This window comes from Molothrus ater, chromosome 10 (assembly GCF_012460135.2).
Source record: "Molothrus ater isolate BHLD 08-10-18 breed brown headed cowbird chromosome 10, BPBGC_Mater_1.1, whole genome shotgun sequence".
Classification (NCBI taxonomy): domain Eukaryota; kingdom Metazoa; phylum Chordata; class Aves; order Passeriformes; family Icteridae; genus Molothrus; species Molothrus ater.
This window is the reverse complement of record NC_050487.2, coordinates 25751058-25766151: the sequence shown is the minus strand read 5'-3', so window position 1 is coordinate 25766151 and position 15094 is coordinate 25751058. Positions and strand designations below refer to the sequence as shown.

Sequence of the window (15094 nt, the reverse complement as noted above, 5' to 3'; positions counted from 1 at the left end):
ACAAAACTGGATGTCTACTGTGATTTCCACCTGCAGTCTTTTAAATGAATGGCATTACTGTCCCAGACACAAAATCCTGATACTCTGGCAAAATGCACTGGCTGTGGGGGACAAATAATGCTTGAACTCCTACTGCAGATTCATCACTAATTCCTCTCTGCCAGGAGTTCATAAACTCATATCCGCAGCTTTCTTCCTCCTGTGCCTGGGGTGTTTACATGGGGATTTCAGCATCTCATGTTCAGGAACTCTTGCGCAAAGAAGGGTTTCTCCACATTCCAACATGGTGCAAGCCTTGTTCTGGCCCTGAGGGCCACTTCTCCCTGTTGTTGAGGTCTGTGTTCTGCAGCTGCACAGTCACATTGCCTCAAACACCACCATCAGGCTCATTGGTTATGTCTAGATTTCGAGCCAATTCGAATTCAAGTTAATTAAAATTCTTTGCAGGAATCTTGGTTCTGCTACCAGAGACAGCTCATAGAGCCACTTTTTAAACACAATATACTTAGGATTGAATCAGGACTTAAATTGATTAGATCAAGGTTAACTTTGCCTTACATCCAAAAGGCCTGTGTGAAACTGGCTGTTAAATTTGGAAATACAGCCTGCTGTTAGCCTTTAGTATTCTTAACAATTTCAAATCAATAAACTGAATCTTTGAAAGCAGAACCACCAAGTTTCAGTTGAGGCTGGTTGTGGTAATGGAGATGCCAGATTCTGGATTATGGGTAAAAAGGGTTGCAGGATCAGGAAGCCAAACAAGAACTACATTACATGTCTCTTTATTTAATTTAAGCCCCAAAATTAAGAGATGTCTGTGATAGATTGGAAATGTAAATTCACCAGGCACAATCACACAAAAAATGATAAAGACAGATCCAGAGTTTGTAGGCAAGAAATCAGCAAGATTCTCTGAGATGTTTGGTGGGAGTACAGGTCGCTTTTTAAGTTTTCTTTCTTTTCCTTCTGTCCACAAACAACATCCACAAATCCATAAAAATGAAGGATTATAATTTAAGATAAATGATATGTCACATATTTAAGTCTAGAGAAAAACAAGTGTGCAATGGCAGTCTTCATTTTATCATCATGCCTTTGTATCATGCACCCCTGACAATCCATGCCAGGGTGAACCATCTCCAAAAGACTAGCCCCATTTTTAGATATTATTAATTACTTTATACTTCTTGCAACTTAAAAGAAACTAAGCAATTAAAATTTTAGATGCATTCTTGAAATCCTACAGGAAGAAATCAGCTATACAAAACCATCTGACAAAGGAATACGAAGGCAAAAACTCAACATTGTCTTGAAACAGAACTAAATGACTGATATATTCTAATTTTTTCTAAATAATTTACCCAAAGCTGACACTTATTGTATGGTTTGCATTTCTAACAGTGTTTAGTATTTGATGACAATGTACCTGAGTTTGCACTAGTTCTGATGTAATAGGCATACATGCATTATTGTAAGTCTGAAGTACATATTTCTCTTTCCTCTTAGTGTTCAGAGGAAAAAACTAAAAAAAAACCAAAACCACGAGTGCTAAATACAGTCAAATGCTGGCCATGCAACTGCAAATGAGCCAGGTGTCCACTTAATTGTGAATCCCTGAATTTTCACTGAGAATGAAAAAATAATTCTCTGAGAAAGTAAAAATACCTTTTAGCTGCTAATTTAAAACAGGTTATTCTTTTTCATTGGATCATCATTGTCAAGAATGTTAGCCTTTCAGTGTAGCAAGGTCAGGATACTTGGAAGAATATTAATAAGCTAGCACTGGGTGCCCACAAAGTTCCCTCATAAGTTCCCTCAAGTCAATCATACTTGACTAAAAGAAAAAAATTTTCCTCTAAGTGTAAAGTGAAAAAAAAACCCAATGCAGCTATTGATACGTACCAATTAGTAGAGCTGAGTTCAGACCTGTATGTCTAATATGTCAATCAGGCCCAGGTGCCTTTCTTACCACAGAAAGACTTGATAGACGTTTTTCAGTAATTGCTTTTTGCAGTTACAAACTTCTAAGATGGAAGGACAAGTGTAGGTTCTGCCCACCTCCTTCCATGATTGCCATCATGGTCTGTCTGTAACTAAAATTCATTCATTTAGAAATCATGGCTTCAGTCCGTGCACTAACAACCCCTCTTGATGTACTAGGCTTTGAACCAGGCCCTTTTGAAACCACAAACAGTCATATGGTCTAAGCAATGACAAGGGAGTACAAAAGCAGTTCTACAGCATCCTATTAAGAAAAAACAATAAGGTGATTTCAATACAAAAGCAGTTCCATTATATTAAAATATCCCTACTGTCATAACAAGTTGGAGGGTAAAAAAATTAAGTGTCCCTGCCAGGCGCAACAGGACAGGTGAAGAAAAATGTAGATGTCAGACAGTTCAAATAGACTTCATCCAAAACATAGAAGTTTGACGGACAGAGATTTAAGATAAGGGTATCATTTTTCTTTGTAGCACTCAAATCTACCGCTATGGATTATGGAGAGGTTCTCTCTTTTTCTGGGGATGGGGGAGAAGCAGCAACAATTTCCTTGCCATTTTCAGAGAATTCCAGCCTGCAAGTAAAAAAAAAAGTGCAAATCTTTCTCATTATTGCTGTGAAAGCCACACATTAGTAAGAATGTCTGTCAATTGAATGTTAGAACAAAGGTGTTCAGCAACCTCTGCTGACAAAATAGTAATGGACTTGGCATCCATGTTAATTTCCTAAACACTTTTGTTTCTCCTCAGTCCTAGTCTAAAAGGTCAGAGTGAGCAGCCACTAGCCTCTGTATACCACAAGAAATTAGTGGATGAATCTAAACAAACAAATGTATTATCAGTACATATTCTCTGGAAAAAATATGCCATAGCATAGAGAATGCATAAATCAAAAGGGTAGGTCTACAACTGAGAGAAATTGCTGAAGCTACAGTGACAAGGAGATGCTGAATAAATAAACCTCAGATGTTTTGTTACCTGCACAAAAACAGAATAGGTCCCACAGAGTGTTCGTTTCAACTCAGTGGCTACTTTGAGAATACAGATGATCAACTGCAGTCCGCTGAGTGCTATCAAAATCGAGAGTAAAATAATATTCCACTCCACAACATTAGCAGGTTCTGTGCACTTAGACCAGGCAGGGTAATCTGTGAGGTACCTATTAGAGAAACACCAGACTGAAGTAAGAAGAATGTTTCTGACTACTGATTTGATAAACAATTTCTTCCAGAAGAGTTAGACCAATGTTTCTTACCCCCCAGCAGTGTCTTTGAAAATATAATTCCATCCACTTGATGAATTGCAGAAAGGGCCTTGAATCAAATGCAGGGTAAAAATGATGCAACTGTATCCCGAGAAAGCAATTCCAAGAAGGGCTAGCACAATAGAAATAAAACTCTGAAGTAAAGAGAGAGAGAGAGAAGTATTACCTTGTGGGGATAGTGTCAACAGCAAATATGATCATTCAGTCTGTCTAGCTACTTCCTTGGGGCTGAATTTCACATTTGATTTTCCCAGTCTTCACAACCCAGAAAGAAAAATAGCAGGTAAAGAATAGTAAGAATACACATACAAAAGAAAGATTAAGACAGGGTTTAAGACAGTTCTACAACTATAAGTTATCTATTAATTTTGTGGGGTTTTTAAACTTGTGTTTTTGTAAAGTTGTTTCCCAAAATACCAGAGGAATGCAGCTGTGTATTAAATATGTCTGCATCCCAGATAGAGTGTATTGAGTAATTTCTGAAAAAAACCACTTCCAAATAATACAGGCAAAGGGATGAAGCTATTTAGCTGGTGTGCTTTGTCCTGTGTTCTTATTTTATTTTACAAGGATTTGGGGAAATGTGTGTCTAATTTTTTTTAATCCTGTTTATGCTTCAGATGAAAGAAGCTACACTTTCTGTGACCTTGCAACCCAATTTAGAATCTTCTGTGAAAGGAAGTGAAAACAGAGCAGTGGAGAGGGCAGCAGGATGTGCCGGAGCAGGAGCAGGAAGGCATTGGAAACAAATACTAATGTGATGCACAGAAATAAAACACAGACTCACCCTGTAGGTTTTGTTACAGCTCTCACTCTGGCAGCACCGATAGAACACACTACACTCCAGTGTTATTAGAATTACTGCCAAAAGAAGGATCTATAAGAGAACATCATACAATCAGTGAGATAACTGCAGATACTAAGCCAAAGTCTCCTTCACCTTTGGAAGTCAGGGACTGCATCTCTTCTGCTGTCTTGATATTTTAAAGCTGATCCATAGGACAATTACTCAAGGCATACATGGAACTCGAGTGGTTTTAGTAGGCTGCTGGTGCACTTGAAAGACAAAGAGTACAGCCTCTACCATCACAGTAAAGTGCTATGACCTTGGGCACAGCTACACCAGTGAAGCTGAAACTATAAAACCAAGGTCACAAACAAAAGAATCAATACCAGTGAAAAGAAGGATATTTTATTGATACAAACACATCAGTTCAACACCTTCTTGCTGACACAGGCACACAAATCAGAGTATTGCCTTCCTTACCAACACATTCACTCTAGAAAAAGTCAGTAACACAAACTTTTGATTACATTCACCTGGACTTTCATTTGTCTTTGAAGTTCATTTGGGTATAAGACCTCTAATTCAGCCTCCACAGGTGATTAAATCAATATACTGTTTGCCTCCATAATGTAAGCATAAATTACATATAAACAAAAAGACAGCAGAAAAAAAACCCCAACACACCCTGCAATATCATTTGCACTTAATAACATACATAACTTGTCATTCAGTATACTATTTTTTTCAGTTTGATTGAGTTTTCTGCCTGCAGTGGTTTTTATTGAAGAAATCCATATGCTCTTTTTTTAAAGCAATTACATTACTGAAGAGTAATCCAATATTATTTGCAGTAGAATGCAATTCATTAAAAATTCACAGACTGAGCACTTACCATCACACCTGAGAAACAGATGCCTTCAAAATACCACTCATGGCTGGGGAACTGGTAACTGGCAGCAGGCAGAGCTTTCCCGTTTGGAAAGTATAGGAGGATGTTCACAACAATACTCCAAAGTGCAAGAGGTACCAGCAGGCAACTCAAACAGTTTCCACATGTCTCCAAAGCCATCTCTCAAGAACTCTGGAAGTTTTCTTCTTCTAAGCTAATAAAAGTTTACAAGACCTTCAATATAAGAAATATTTTGACCTCCCCAGCTTGATTCAGTATTTCATATTCACAGGAACCAGTGACTGGGGTGTGATTCCAGGAACAGAAGTGCTTAACAGTTAGCAGAACAACAGATTAATATCACTGTGTAAACTCACTGTCTTGTGTTAAACATGGCTTTATGTAGTCATTTCCCTTTTAAAAGATCCTCCTTTGTGATCTTCCAAATGAAATATGTCTAGGAGTCAGACTCAGGAAGGAACTTCAAAGCTCTCATTTCCTAGTACTGCTCAAAAATGTCCTCCTCCCCACCACACAAACTGCAACATAGTTTGTGACAGAAGCAAGGTTTTTCAACCATACTGCAGCATAGGGAAGGGGGCTCTAAGAAGATAAATATGCCCAGCCTCTGTACAGAAGACGACACTTTGCCTTATACTACAGAGATTTATTAGGAGGACCCTAAGGGGGAACCAATGAGATAATGACTTTCAGCAGCAGGCTGAGTCTGGGCCATCTTGCAAAGACTACAGAAGCCCAATTAACACTGGTTAGAAACTGCAAGGCAGACTTATTTTCACACTTTTAATCAATTACTCTTTCCCACAGCATTATGTGGCTCCAGTACTTTGCAAATTAAATCCTGCTATTTCTCCAGTTGTTTCATTCTGTGCTTACAGCTGAGCTTGCACAGCTACAAGCCTGACCTATGTACATGTGATTTCTTGTGCAGGACAAAAGGTCTGGCTGTTGTTTTGAAATGCCTGCTGTTTGCACTGTGCAAAGCCAAAGTCAGACAGCTTTCCAATAGTCTATGTCATCATTCCCCAGCCCCAGAGCACCTAAACGCTATCCCAGTAACACAGAGCCAGGGCAGTTTGAACACTTGCAGCACAACCCAAGCCTTCAGTCTTATGCCCCTGTGAGTCACCAGAAAAGTAACTCAAGAATGACCTTACGCTTTACTCAATAGCAAAGTTGCAGCTGGAGAACAAAAAAAAACCAAAAAAAACCCCCCAAAACCCCCAAAACCAACCAACCAACCAAACAAACAAAAAACAAAAACCCCCCCCCAAAAAACCCCAAAAAAACCACCCCCAAAAAACCCAAAAAATCCCCAAAAAACCCAAAAACCAACCAACCAAACAAACAAAAAAAAAAAAAAAAACAAAAACAAAACAAAAAAAAAAAACCCACCACAAAACAAATAAAAAAGGGGCCTCTATCAAAAGCAGGAAGGCTGTTTCTAGAAGCAATGACATCCCAATGTATTTTCCTTCTGTTTCCATGTGAGCTGTTTCAGGCTCGTCACACATGAGGCTCCTCTCATCCTCTCATAAAAGCTGTTTGGATTGTACGTTGTAACTAATTCCATACTATCGCTTAACATGAGATCACACAAGGAAATGGGCAGGGGCGGTACTCACACAATTCCACCATTCTTCTACCTGTTCTCTGCTGTGACTCTCCTCTTTTCCTAGGAGGCTTCATTTTGAAGTCCTCATTCTTAATCTTCTCATATTTCCTGTTTTACTCTCTCACCACTACAGATACTTTTTTTCAGGTCTTCCTCTCATCAGAATTAGTAGCAAACCTGCCTTTCCAGACTCATAGGCAGAGACAGAACTCATGTCATCAACACTACGCCACAGAGAGCAGAGGAAACAGCTGCATAAAAATCACGCACATCCAATCCCCATGATTTTTTTAGTACAGAACTCAAATATCATATAATTGGCTGAAATATTTTCTTAAAAGCAAAGGCCAAAATTAATAGCAAGCATCTTATTTTATAATCAAATTTAATGTAATTTTCATCATAACCTGTTCTGATTAGAAACTACCTTGAGAAATGATGACTGAAGCAGCATTTGTTCTGCAGTACAGCAGTCTGCTTCATGACTTTGCTTTTGAACTGAGCCCTGCAAAGCTCAGTGTGGTTATTTTTCTGGCACACAATGCCACTAGAACAGGAAACAACTACTTTATACTAAGAATTAAGCAAACCTGTAAGCTAGTTTCTCAAGCATCTTGCCAAGTGTTGCAAGCACTGCTTTTCCATTGCTGTCATTATTCATGAATTGATTCCAAGCCTGTTACCGAAAATTCATGTTTACTCTGTGTGACTTCTCTGCCAGCTGATATGAATACAACCTAAACCAATCACTTCTTCACAGTGTAACTGATAAATCTCTCAAAACAATGTCTTATGCACCGGACATCAAAATAATCCAGCTGGCCATTTTTTACATGACAATATAGAGAGTGAGCAGTAATGCTGTGCATTAGGGCTACAAGAATCTGTTGGTGCTGCATGCATTTGTGCTGAAGTTTTGAGTCTAAACGCTAGCCTAATCATTCTATATATTGGAATTCTATATATTGCAAAATTGTTTCAGTTCTTTAAGTTATTGTGTGTACCAGAAAAACAAATAAGCATTATGCAAGAATAAAGGCAAAAATCCTTAAGTTGCATGGTAATTATACATTATTCTATTGAGGACTTTCTTTTCCATTTTCTCTCCTTCCATACCCCATTTAAACTTGAAGATATTTTTTTTCAAAACTGTATCTTCACACACAAAGACACTATCACACAGCTGCAAGGAATTGTGTGTGTATACATATGTGCATGCACGTATTCTCCTTCCTCCCTCCCACAGCAGGACAGGACAGGGATAGACACTACAAAGAAATGGCATTAAATGGCAATAAAGTCCCCCAACTACCTCTATGTATTTAGGTATGAATAAATACTCTTGCAAAATTCAGGTATCCTGAGATTCTAGATACAAACTCTTTTCATCTGACAATTCTTTTGCTGGTGTAGATGTACGTAGACAATTTTGCTTTCACAGTTCACTTCTTTTTTTCAGGTATGTATTTGTACAGGGCAGACTTAACTGTGCAGACAGCCTGAGATACACCTGAAGTTTCTGGCTGTCTTTAAGGACCACCCTCCTTGTTACAAATAGCCTAAGGATGCACTGTCACTCACTGGAACTTTTTTATCCCATGAATAGAAACTAACTTGATTGTTTTCAAGGACAGTATGAACAGCTAAATTCAAAAACTGAGCCTCATTCCTTTGAAATAAAGAGCATGTCACATTTTGGTTTTCACTTGAAAAATGCCATTGCCAGCAGCAATGCTACATGCTGGCTTTGCCAGCAATGCTGTTGGCAGCACATTATTCAGATGTACTTGTGATGAAACATTCACTCTAATGTGCAACAAGCTATACTTCAAAGGTTCTTACCCAGGACCTTACAGTAATGCCTTCAAGCTGATAACCAGTAAAGTCAGGTATTTCAGATTAATCTGTCTTTACTGACCTGAATTTGGGCTGCATTCCTTGAATGCTGTGAGGCCTGAGGGTAGCTGAGGCAAAAAACAAGAGTCATGCCCGCATCTTGTTTTATCTCAGGATAAAATGGAGCAATCAGGAGGTGATCCCCCTTGGGAGACCAGGAGGTGCTAAGCTAGGCTCAGATGTGCAGGGACCCTCTCAGCTCCCTGGTTGAGAGCTGCCAGCCCTGACCCAGGACTAAGTCTCCACATGTGCTGTTGTATCTGACCCAGAGCTGTTGTTGAACCCTTATTGAGGAACAAACACCTGTTTCAGTTCAATGAGCCAAACCAAGCAAGGAAGCAGTTCCTACTCTGGCAGAGCCTGCTGGAGAAGAAAAACAGGTTATAACCTGACTGCATTAAATCCATGTTCTCAGGCCACCACTGTCCTTTCCTCCAAGACCAGGCAAGCAGTGTTTCAACATGGGCAGGGAAGGAATCAATGACACCTCCTGGGTATTTTTAATACAAATCTTTATTTGTGAAATACAGGGGAAGTTCAGAAAAATTCTTAAAAGCCCTCAGTCATCCACATTTTACTGCTGCTTTGGTTTTGGTCCAGCTAACCAAAACCTTTTATCCAGGCCAGGCTGGATTTGGTTTGTGTTCATTCCAAGATCGGAATGAAAGAGCAACTTTATTGGGAAAACAGGACAAAGTACAGAGCTGTTGTGTCAGTAGAAAGAGAAAAATAAATAAAGTCACTTTAGTGACATGTTTTAAGGCAGTTGCCTGTACCAAGATCAAATGAACCAAAGATATTCAGGATACATTTACTTTCAGTTCAGGCAGGTTAGTGGAAAACCTGCATATGACTCCAACGGCAAAGGCCCCAAGTCAGTTAAATTCATGGCAACAGCACAGATTGACAACAATGTGTATTTCAGTTTGCCTGGAATATTTAAAAAAAAAATCCACAGTATATTCATTACAGCACACACATGCACCAATGTCAATACATGGTGAGGTTTCTAGCAAACATATGTCTGTGGGGGGGAACAAAAAGAAAGAAACATATTAATAGAAAGAATGCTAATATTGTATCCAACTAAAAATGCAAAAATTAACCTGAGCACAATTAGAAAACCATAGCATAGCTCTTCTATACTGGAGTTAGAGCAAGGAAGACAGGGGGAGAAAGTGGCAATAGCTTTGAAAGAGCCCCAGCACCCAACTGTGTCAATTAAAAATGTGAAACACATGCTTACCTATAGTGTGTGATATAAATTATATCTGGTTCATGCTTTAAACTATGGTTTTTCAAACACTAGCACTCTGATACTGATTTTGGAATATGTCCAAACTATTTAACAAGGCTTTAAAGAAATTTGGAGAAAATTTCCTTTCCTCACTAAAAAAAAAAAAAAAAATCCACCTTCCAAAACCTTCCAGATTTGTCTGCAGATTTTATTAGCTATTTGCAATTTAATTCTTTCTCTTATCTTACTTCCACTGTGCAAGGCCAGGATGCTGCAGTTTTCATTACATGCAGCATATTGTCAGTGGCTTATGAGCTGCTGTGGACAAAAACCAAGGCTAATACAATATAGTTAGAACAAGCACCACAAAATAACACAATGGTTTAGGCAAAGACCACAAACACCAGGAGATCAGTATCTCAGTTATATCACCTATGCAGTGTGATGATTGCATGTGTCATTGGACAGACAAAAGCCCTCTAGCTCCTAGCTCTTAGGCAGATTAACATTACGGTGACAGTTGAGGAATCAGCTGAAAGCATGTGATCAAACACTACATGAAAATTCTAACCACAGCAGGGCTATAGGAACAGCTGTACAGGGAATTGTTGCTTAAGAATTCCTATAAAGTAATTGCTGAGTAAAACCCCACAGTAGTATAAGTAACAAGTTATATGTTCATCTGAGAAGCATGGGTACGTCTGCAAACTACTTACCTCCTCATGACTGCAGCACAACCCACACAGTCCTCCAAGAATGCCATTGATTATCTGTATGAAGCACAGAATGAATTCTATTCCTCCCAAAACAAGCAGGATGGAAAAGAGGGTGACGTTCCACTGCACGATGTTTTGAGGTTCCTGACATTCAGACCACTTGTTATACTCAAACAAGTACCTGTACACAGCAATTAAAAGCATATTAACATTGTGTCAGAGTAGGATACTTACCATACACTATAACCAAATTATGTCTAGCCTGTAACTCTATTGAGGCTATTCACTCTATGGAGTCCTAATAGGCTAGGATGCCTTAGAAATAGACTCCTAAGGGAATAGAAAAAGCAATGTTTTACTCTATGCAAGGTTTCTTTAGTTTAGGAAGATGTTGAAATATCAACCACACATTTTTGTTGTGTCTTAATTTCTTTTTAAAAAAATAATCTAAGGTATAAATGCAGGTTAAGGTTTCCTGTTGCTGGTTAAAGTGAGGCACAAACTCAAGAAAGCTGAAAGAGCAAAGGTTTTTCTCAAAACAGTCACATGAGCTTTGCAAGATTGGGCTTTTTTTCTAAAGATAGCAATCATTGATCTGAGGCAAATGGGTCACTTTCTCTCCTGTGTCACTGTCTTTGGGCCCTCATATGCTTACTTGGATGAGCCAAACACAAAAAAAATATGGTGAGGTACTGCAGTATTTCAGCTGTTACTGCTCACTCACATCTTGAGAACATCAGAACTTGCCTTCAGCAAGGACCTAAATTAGTTCTTCTACACTCAGTCACAGTCAGAAAGATGGAGAAAGAGGAATGATACAAGTGAAATACAAACTATACAAGAGATACAAGTGAAATATAAAATTCAAACTCTGCTGCAAAGAGCTTTATGTGGTTTCTTAGAACTCCAACTGTCTCTAGTCTGGCATCAGCCATAAGCTGTTGCTAGATACACCCTTGAGGTTGCCAGCCATACAGACACTTTAAATGCCCGCCGTGATATGAACCACATCAGGATTTATGTGCATTAATGGAGAATAGCACACTGAGACTTTTTTCGCAGGAGAACCTTAATTAGGGTTAGTTAGGAGCTTCTTGCCCTCTCTGTCCTGCAGTGTACAAAGATTCTTATAAATCTTCTCAAGTTTCATTTATGAGATTCTATGCCATTGTCAGTAATGTGGGCATTGTGCCACTTTATGCTGGTACAAAGCAGCTTCAGAAGCAAGATTGACAAAACAGACTCTGACACAAATGATAAGACAAATATCTTAACAACCACTATTCCTAGTTTGTAAATACTTCAAAGTCCTAAAACTTTATATTTTGTTAGAGATGTTCCTGGACATGAACAGTATATGATGTATAGATTTAATCACCTATATTTTTTTAATGGCTTTGATTTTATACTCTAGGAGCAAGGGTAATTGATGCCATTTGTTAAGTTCGAATTGGGAAGGATAGATTTATGAATAGATTTTGGTATATGGTTACTGAACATTGCTGAAAGGTACTGGAATAAAGCCCATGTGTACATTGGGAAGAGATAACTTCCTCATGAACAGACAACTTACCCTCCAGAGGAGTCAGTGAAAGGATAGATCCAGTTTCTTTCTAGGTGGGTAAGACAATACGGTCCTTGAGACAAGCCCAGTGCTGAAATGATTATACAGTATCCAGAGCCAAGGATCCCAACAAAGGCTGCCAGAACTGAGGACAGCATCTGCAGAGCAGACATAAACATGAACGTTCAGCACAGCCATCGCCTTGTCTTTGGGATTACCTGGGACTGGGATGTACAGGCTCACTTACCGCACAGCTCTTTCCACAGCCCTCATGGCCAAAGCACCCGCAGCAGTCGTCATTGTGAAGCCCAATGAACACTGCAGCTGGAATGAGTACCTGGGTATGGAAAAAAAACCCACACTGTTCTTTTGGTTGCACAGAGAGGGCAGATATAATACAGTACTCAAACTGCATTCATTTATGTTGCTACTTGGCAGTAAGCTGTACAGGTCATTCAGCTTTAGTCCTATTTAACACAGTAGGCATCTCACTACTGACATCACCAACTCCAGCACATGTACATTTCTATTGCCACTGTGGCAATATTGCACTTAAGCACAGAAAGAAACTGTTGGGGTGTTGCTACATTTAAAGTATTTCAGCTTTAAAAATTTCTCTTTTCATTAAATGCTGTATTTGCAAATAAAATGCTTTGCAAAAAAAAAAAAAAAAAAAAGAAGGGCATTAGCTTTATTCCAATGAGGACTACAAAATAAAGTTATTTGAAAAACAGCTGCTGCCAATATACTTGTTACTTAAGAGCAATCATAATTACCTGTGTGAAAAACCAGTCTGACTACAGTAGAAAGTCTAATAAAATTTTGCTCAATTCAGACAAACATCTTATTATAGACATCTACTTTTTTCCAAGATTTCACAACCAGTTCCCAGTGACAGAAATGCAAAGTAACAAAGCAGAAGCTATCCATGAAAAGCATAAACCATCCTGAGTTTTTAGCATAAAATCAAGAAAGAACTGAAGGAGCTGAATGAACAAGAAGGAGCTGATTAAAAAGAGGATCCTCCCACCAGCAATAATAGCACTTAACAGTGTCCACTTAAGACTCTACACCCAAGAGTACTCTGGAAAAAAAATAAAGAAAGGGTAGAGAGTTATTTGCAAATGCCACAGACTTACTTAACATGAAACTAGGACAATAACTATCCTGTTGAACAGACACATACTTGTCAACCCTTACTCAAACCCAATGCTGAGCCTCAATGCTTCAAGTCCAGAAGAGGTTGTACAAGTGCACTGCAGGAGAAGTTCCACTGGTTCCATTTGTATTATTCTGTGTGTAAAGCCCAGTCTTTGCAAATCCCACTCTAGGTCCCAATGGGACTGTAATACAGCTGTAAGCACCTCTCACAACACAAAACACCTTAGCATGCAATTGTTTCAACCTGTGATTTGCAGACACCTTGAGATCATAAAGTCATAGTCTTAAGAATTGGAAGGGACCTATAACCTATTTCTAAGAGGACTTCTAAAAGAAGATGAAAAAGGAAGCCTGGAGTTAGAGGTCTTAAATATGCTGCAGTGTGATCCACAAAACAGAAAAGATAGAAAATAAGAACTTCAGATTAATGACATCCTATAATAAACACACTCAGTCCTTGCATCCTGTTACTCAAATGCAAAGCTTTGACAACTACCACTCGATTCCTCTGAACAGCTAAGGCAGAGAAATAGCTGTCAGCATGTCAGATAATAGAAATTAAGGAATTATATCTAAATGCTCATTATTTAGGGACATTTAAAAGGAAAGTAGTTCAATAATATAACAAAAATTTAAGATTTAACCATTTATGCTAACTGTGACTTGCTGAGAGGCTTTGTTTCACTTTTGCATTTGGATTCTGTGCCCCTGACCCTACGATTTTTTTAGCTTTAAAGCGACATAATGTTGTAGATAACAAAATCAATAATAATTAATTATAGCTATGGGATAATATAGCTCTTTTTTATATATACAACTACAGAGACACCTGTTGACAAAGATATTTGATTAATAAATTCAGGTAACCAGTAGAGAAAGAGCAGTACCAAGTACCTCCAAAATAAATTTGAAAGAAGACACTAGGTTAATACTTACCAGAAAGCCTCCACCTAGAATGCCATGAAGGCACTCCACGTATTTGCTGAGGTGATGCTCTGAAGCAAATCTTGTTTCACCATTGGGAAAATAAAGTAAAGTGTTGGCCACAATGCAGAGGAGGGCAAGGATGAGCAACTTATAACCAACACATCTAGCACACCTTCCAAAACACATATTTTCAACTTTAAAAATCCTCCTTCAACTTGTCCAATTCAACCTATCTCACACCTATCCACACCTAAAAGAAGATCAGTGTTTATTCTTACCTCCTTAAATACCAGGGGTTACCTAACTACCTAGATGACGTTTATAACCCTTCCTAACCACCATTCTCAATTGCAGAGTGAGAGGGCAGGGATGGCAGAACACCACCGCCCTTTTAAAATGCATTAATTGTAGATTAACCAAGTGCAATGAAGGAAATACTGAATACTAGGTGATTTCACACAAACATATGATGCTTGGAATAATCACTGGTGAACATGATTAGATGTGAACAACAGGCTTAAACCACAACACAAGTTCTGTTAGGAATTGAAGGAAAGATGTTTTGTTTTCTTTGTTAGAAGCAGCCTTGAATTTTAGGTTTATAGGCTGATTCAGAACAACCTGAAGCCAGGGAGAGACTTGGCTGACTTCAACAGCATTGAGTCAGAGTTTTGGATATAAACAGAAAAAGGTCTACAGCAATAAGAAGTATGTAGAGCAACCTCTCACTTTACTATCCTGTTGATGGAACAACAGAAAACCTCACCAGGAGGTTGGAAAACAAATAAAAGGAACAGGTAAGCTTCTTAGGATTGTCCTTGTTCTTTCCATTATAAGAAAAGCTGATTTTAGATTAACAGTCAATTAGTAAATGGTTTGGTAACAGTTAAACCAAGCAAACACTCATGAAAAATACTGCTTAAAAAAAGAATTATAAAAGAGAGTCCTTGCACTGAAATATCATGTATAGAACACACACAAAAGAAAAATGCCAAGAAAGAAACAGATTATATCCAA

At 38.5% G+C, this 15094-nt stretch overlaps 2 protein-coding genes across 3 annotated transcripts; both read right to left on the bottom strand.

Moving 5' to 3' along the window:
* Positions 1-766: 766 nt before the first annotated feature.
* On the bottom strand, positions 767-10500 carry TM4SF18 (transmembrane 4 L six family member 18). 2 transcript variants are annotated; one of them, XM_036389241.1, is made up of 6 exons: positions 10426-10500; positions 4944-5154; positions 4052-4141; positions 3256-3398; positions 2979-3159; positions 767-2575 (listed from the first exon to the last, which is right to left on the bottom strand). In XM_036389241.1, exons 2-6 carry the CDS (start codon positions 5118-5120, stop codon positions 2561-2563), a joined length of 606 nt encoding a protein of 201 aa, XP_036245134.1. In that variant the 5' UTR covers positions 5121-5154; positions 10426-10500; the 3' UTR covers positions 767-2560. The 2 variants fall into 2 exon arrangements, with proteins under 2 accessions (XP_036245134.1, XP_036245133.1); XM_036389240.2 differs by lacking the exon at positions 10426-10500 and having other exon boundaries at positions 4944-5261.
* TM4SF1 (transmembrane 4 L six family member 1) lies at positions 8968-14263 on the bottom strand. Its single transcript, XM_036389239.2, has 5 exons — positions 14087-14263; positions 12237-12326; positions 11999-12147; positions 10426-10606; positions 8968-9496 (listed from the first exon to the last, which is right to left on the bottom strand). The coding sequence occupies exons 1-5, from the start codon at positions 14261-14263 to the stop codon at positions 9482-9484; spliced, it is 612 nt and encodes a 203-aa protein (XP_036245132.1). The 3' UTR covers positions 8968-9481.
* Between the last annotated feature and the right edge of the window lie 831 nt (positions 14264-15094).

What these genes read in the sequence shown, in the direction of transcription:
- TM4SF18 (XM_036389241.1), bottom strand. Translation starts at nt 5,120, where the DNA reads ATGGCTTTGGAGACATGTGGAAACTGTTTGAGTTGCCTGCTGGTACCT. An exon ending in TCTGTTTCTCAGGTGTGATG is followed by an intron (nt 4,142 to 4,943) that starts GTAAGTGCTCAG and finishes GTTCTCTTATAG; the next exon opens with ATCCTTCTTTTGGCAGTAAT. An exon ending in GCTGTAACAAAACCTACAGG is followed by an intron (nt 3,399 to 4,051) that starts GTGAGTCTGTGT and finishes TCTTTACTTCAG; the next exon opens with AGTTTTATTTCTATTGTGCT.
- TM4SF1 (XM_036389239.2), bottom strand. Translation starts at nt 14,263, where the DNA reads ATGTGTTTTGGAAGGTGTGCTAGATGTGTTGGTTATAAGTTGCTCATC. An exon ending in TTCTAGGTGGAGGCTTTCTG is followed by an intron (nt 12,327 to 14,086) that starts GTAAGTATTAAC and finishes TTCCATACCCAG; the next exon opens with GTACTCATTCCAGCTGCAGT. An exon ending in TTCACTGACTCCTCTGGAGG is followed by an intron (nt 10,607 to 11,998) that starts GTAAGTTGTCTG and finishes TGCTGTGTACAG; the next exon opens with GTACTTGTTTGAGTATAACA.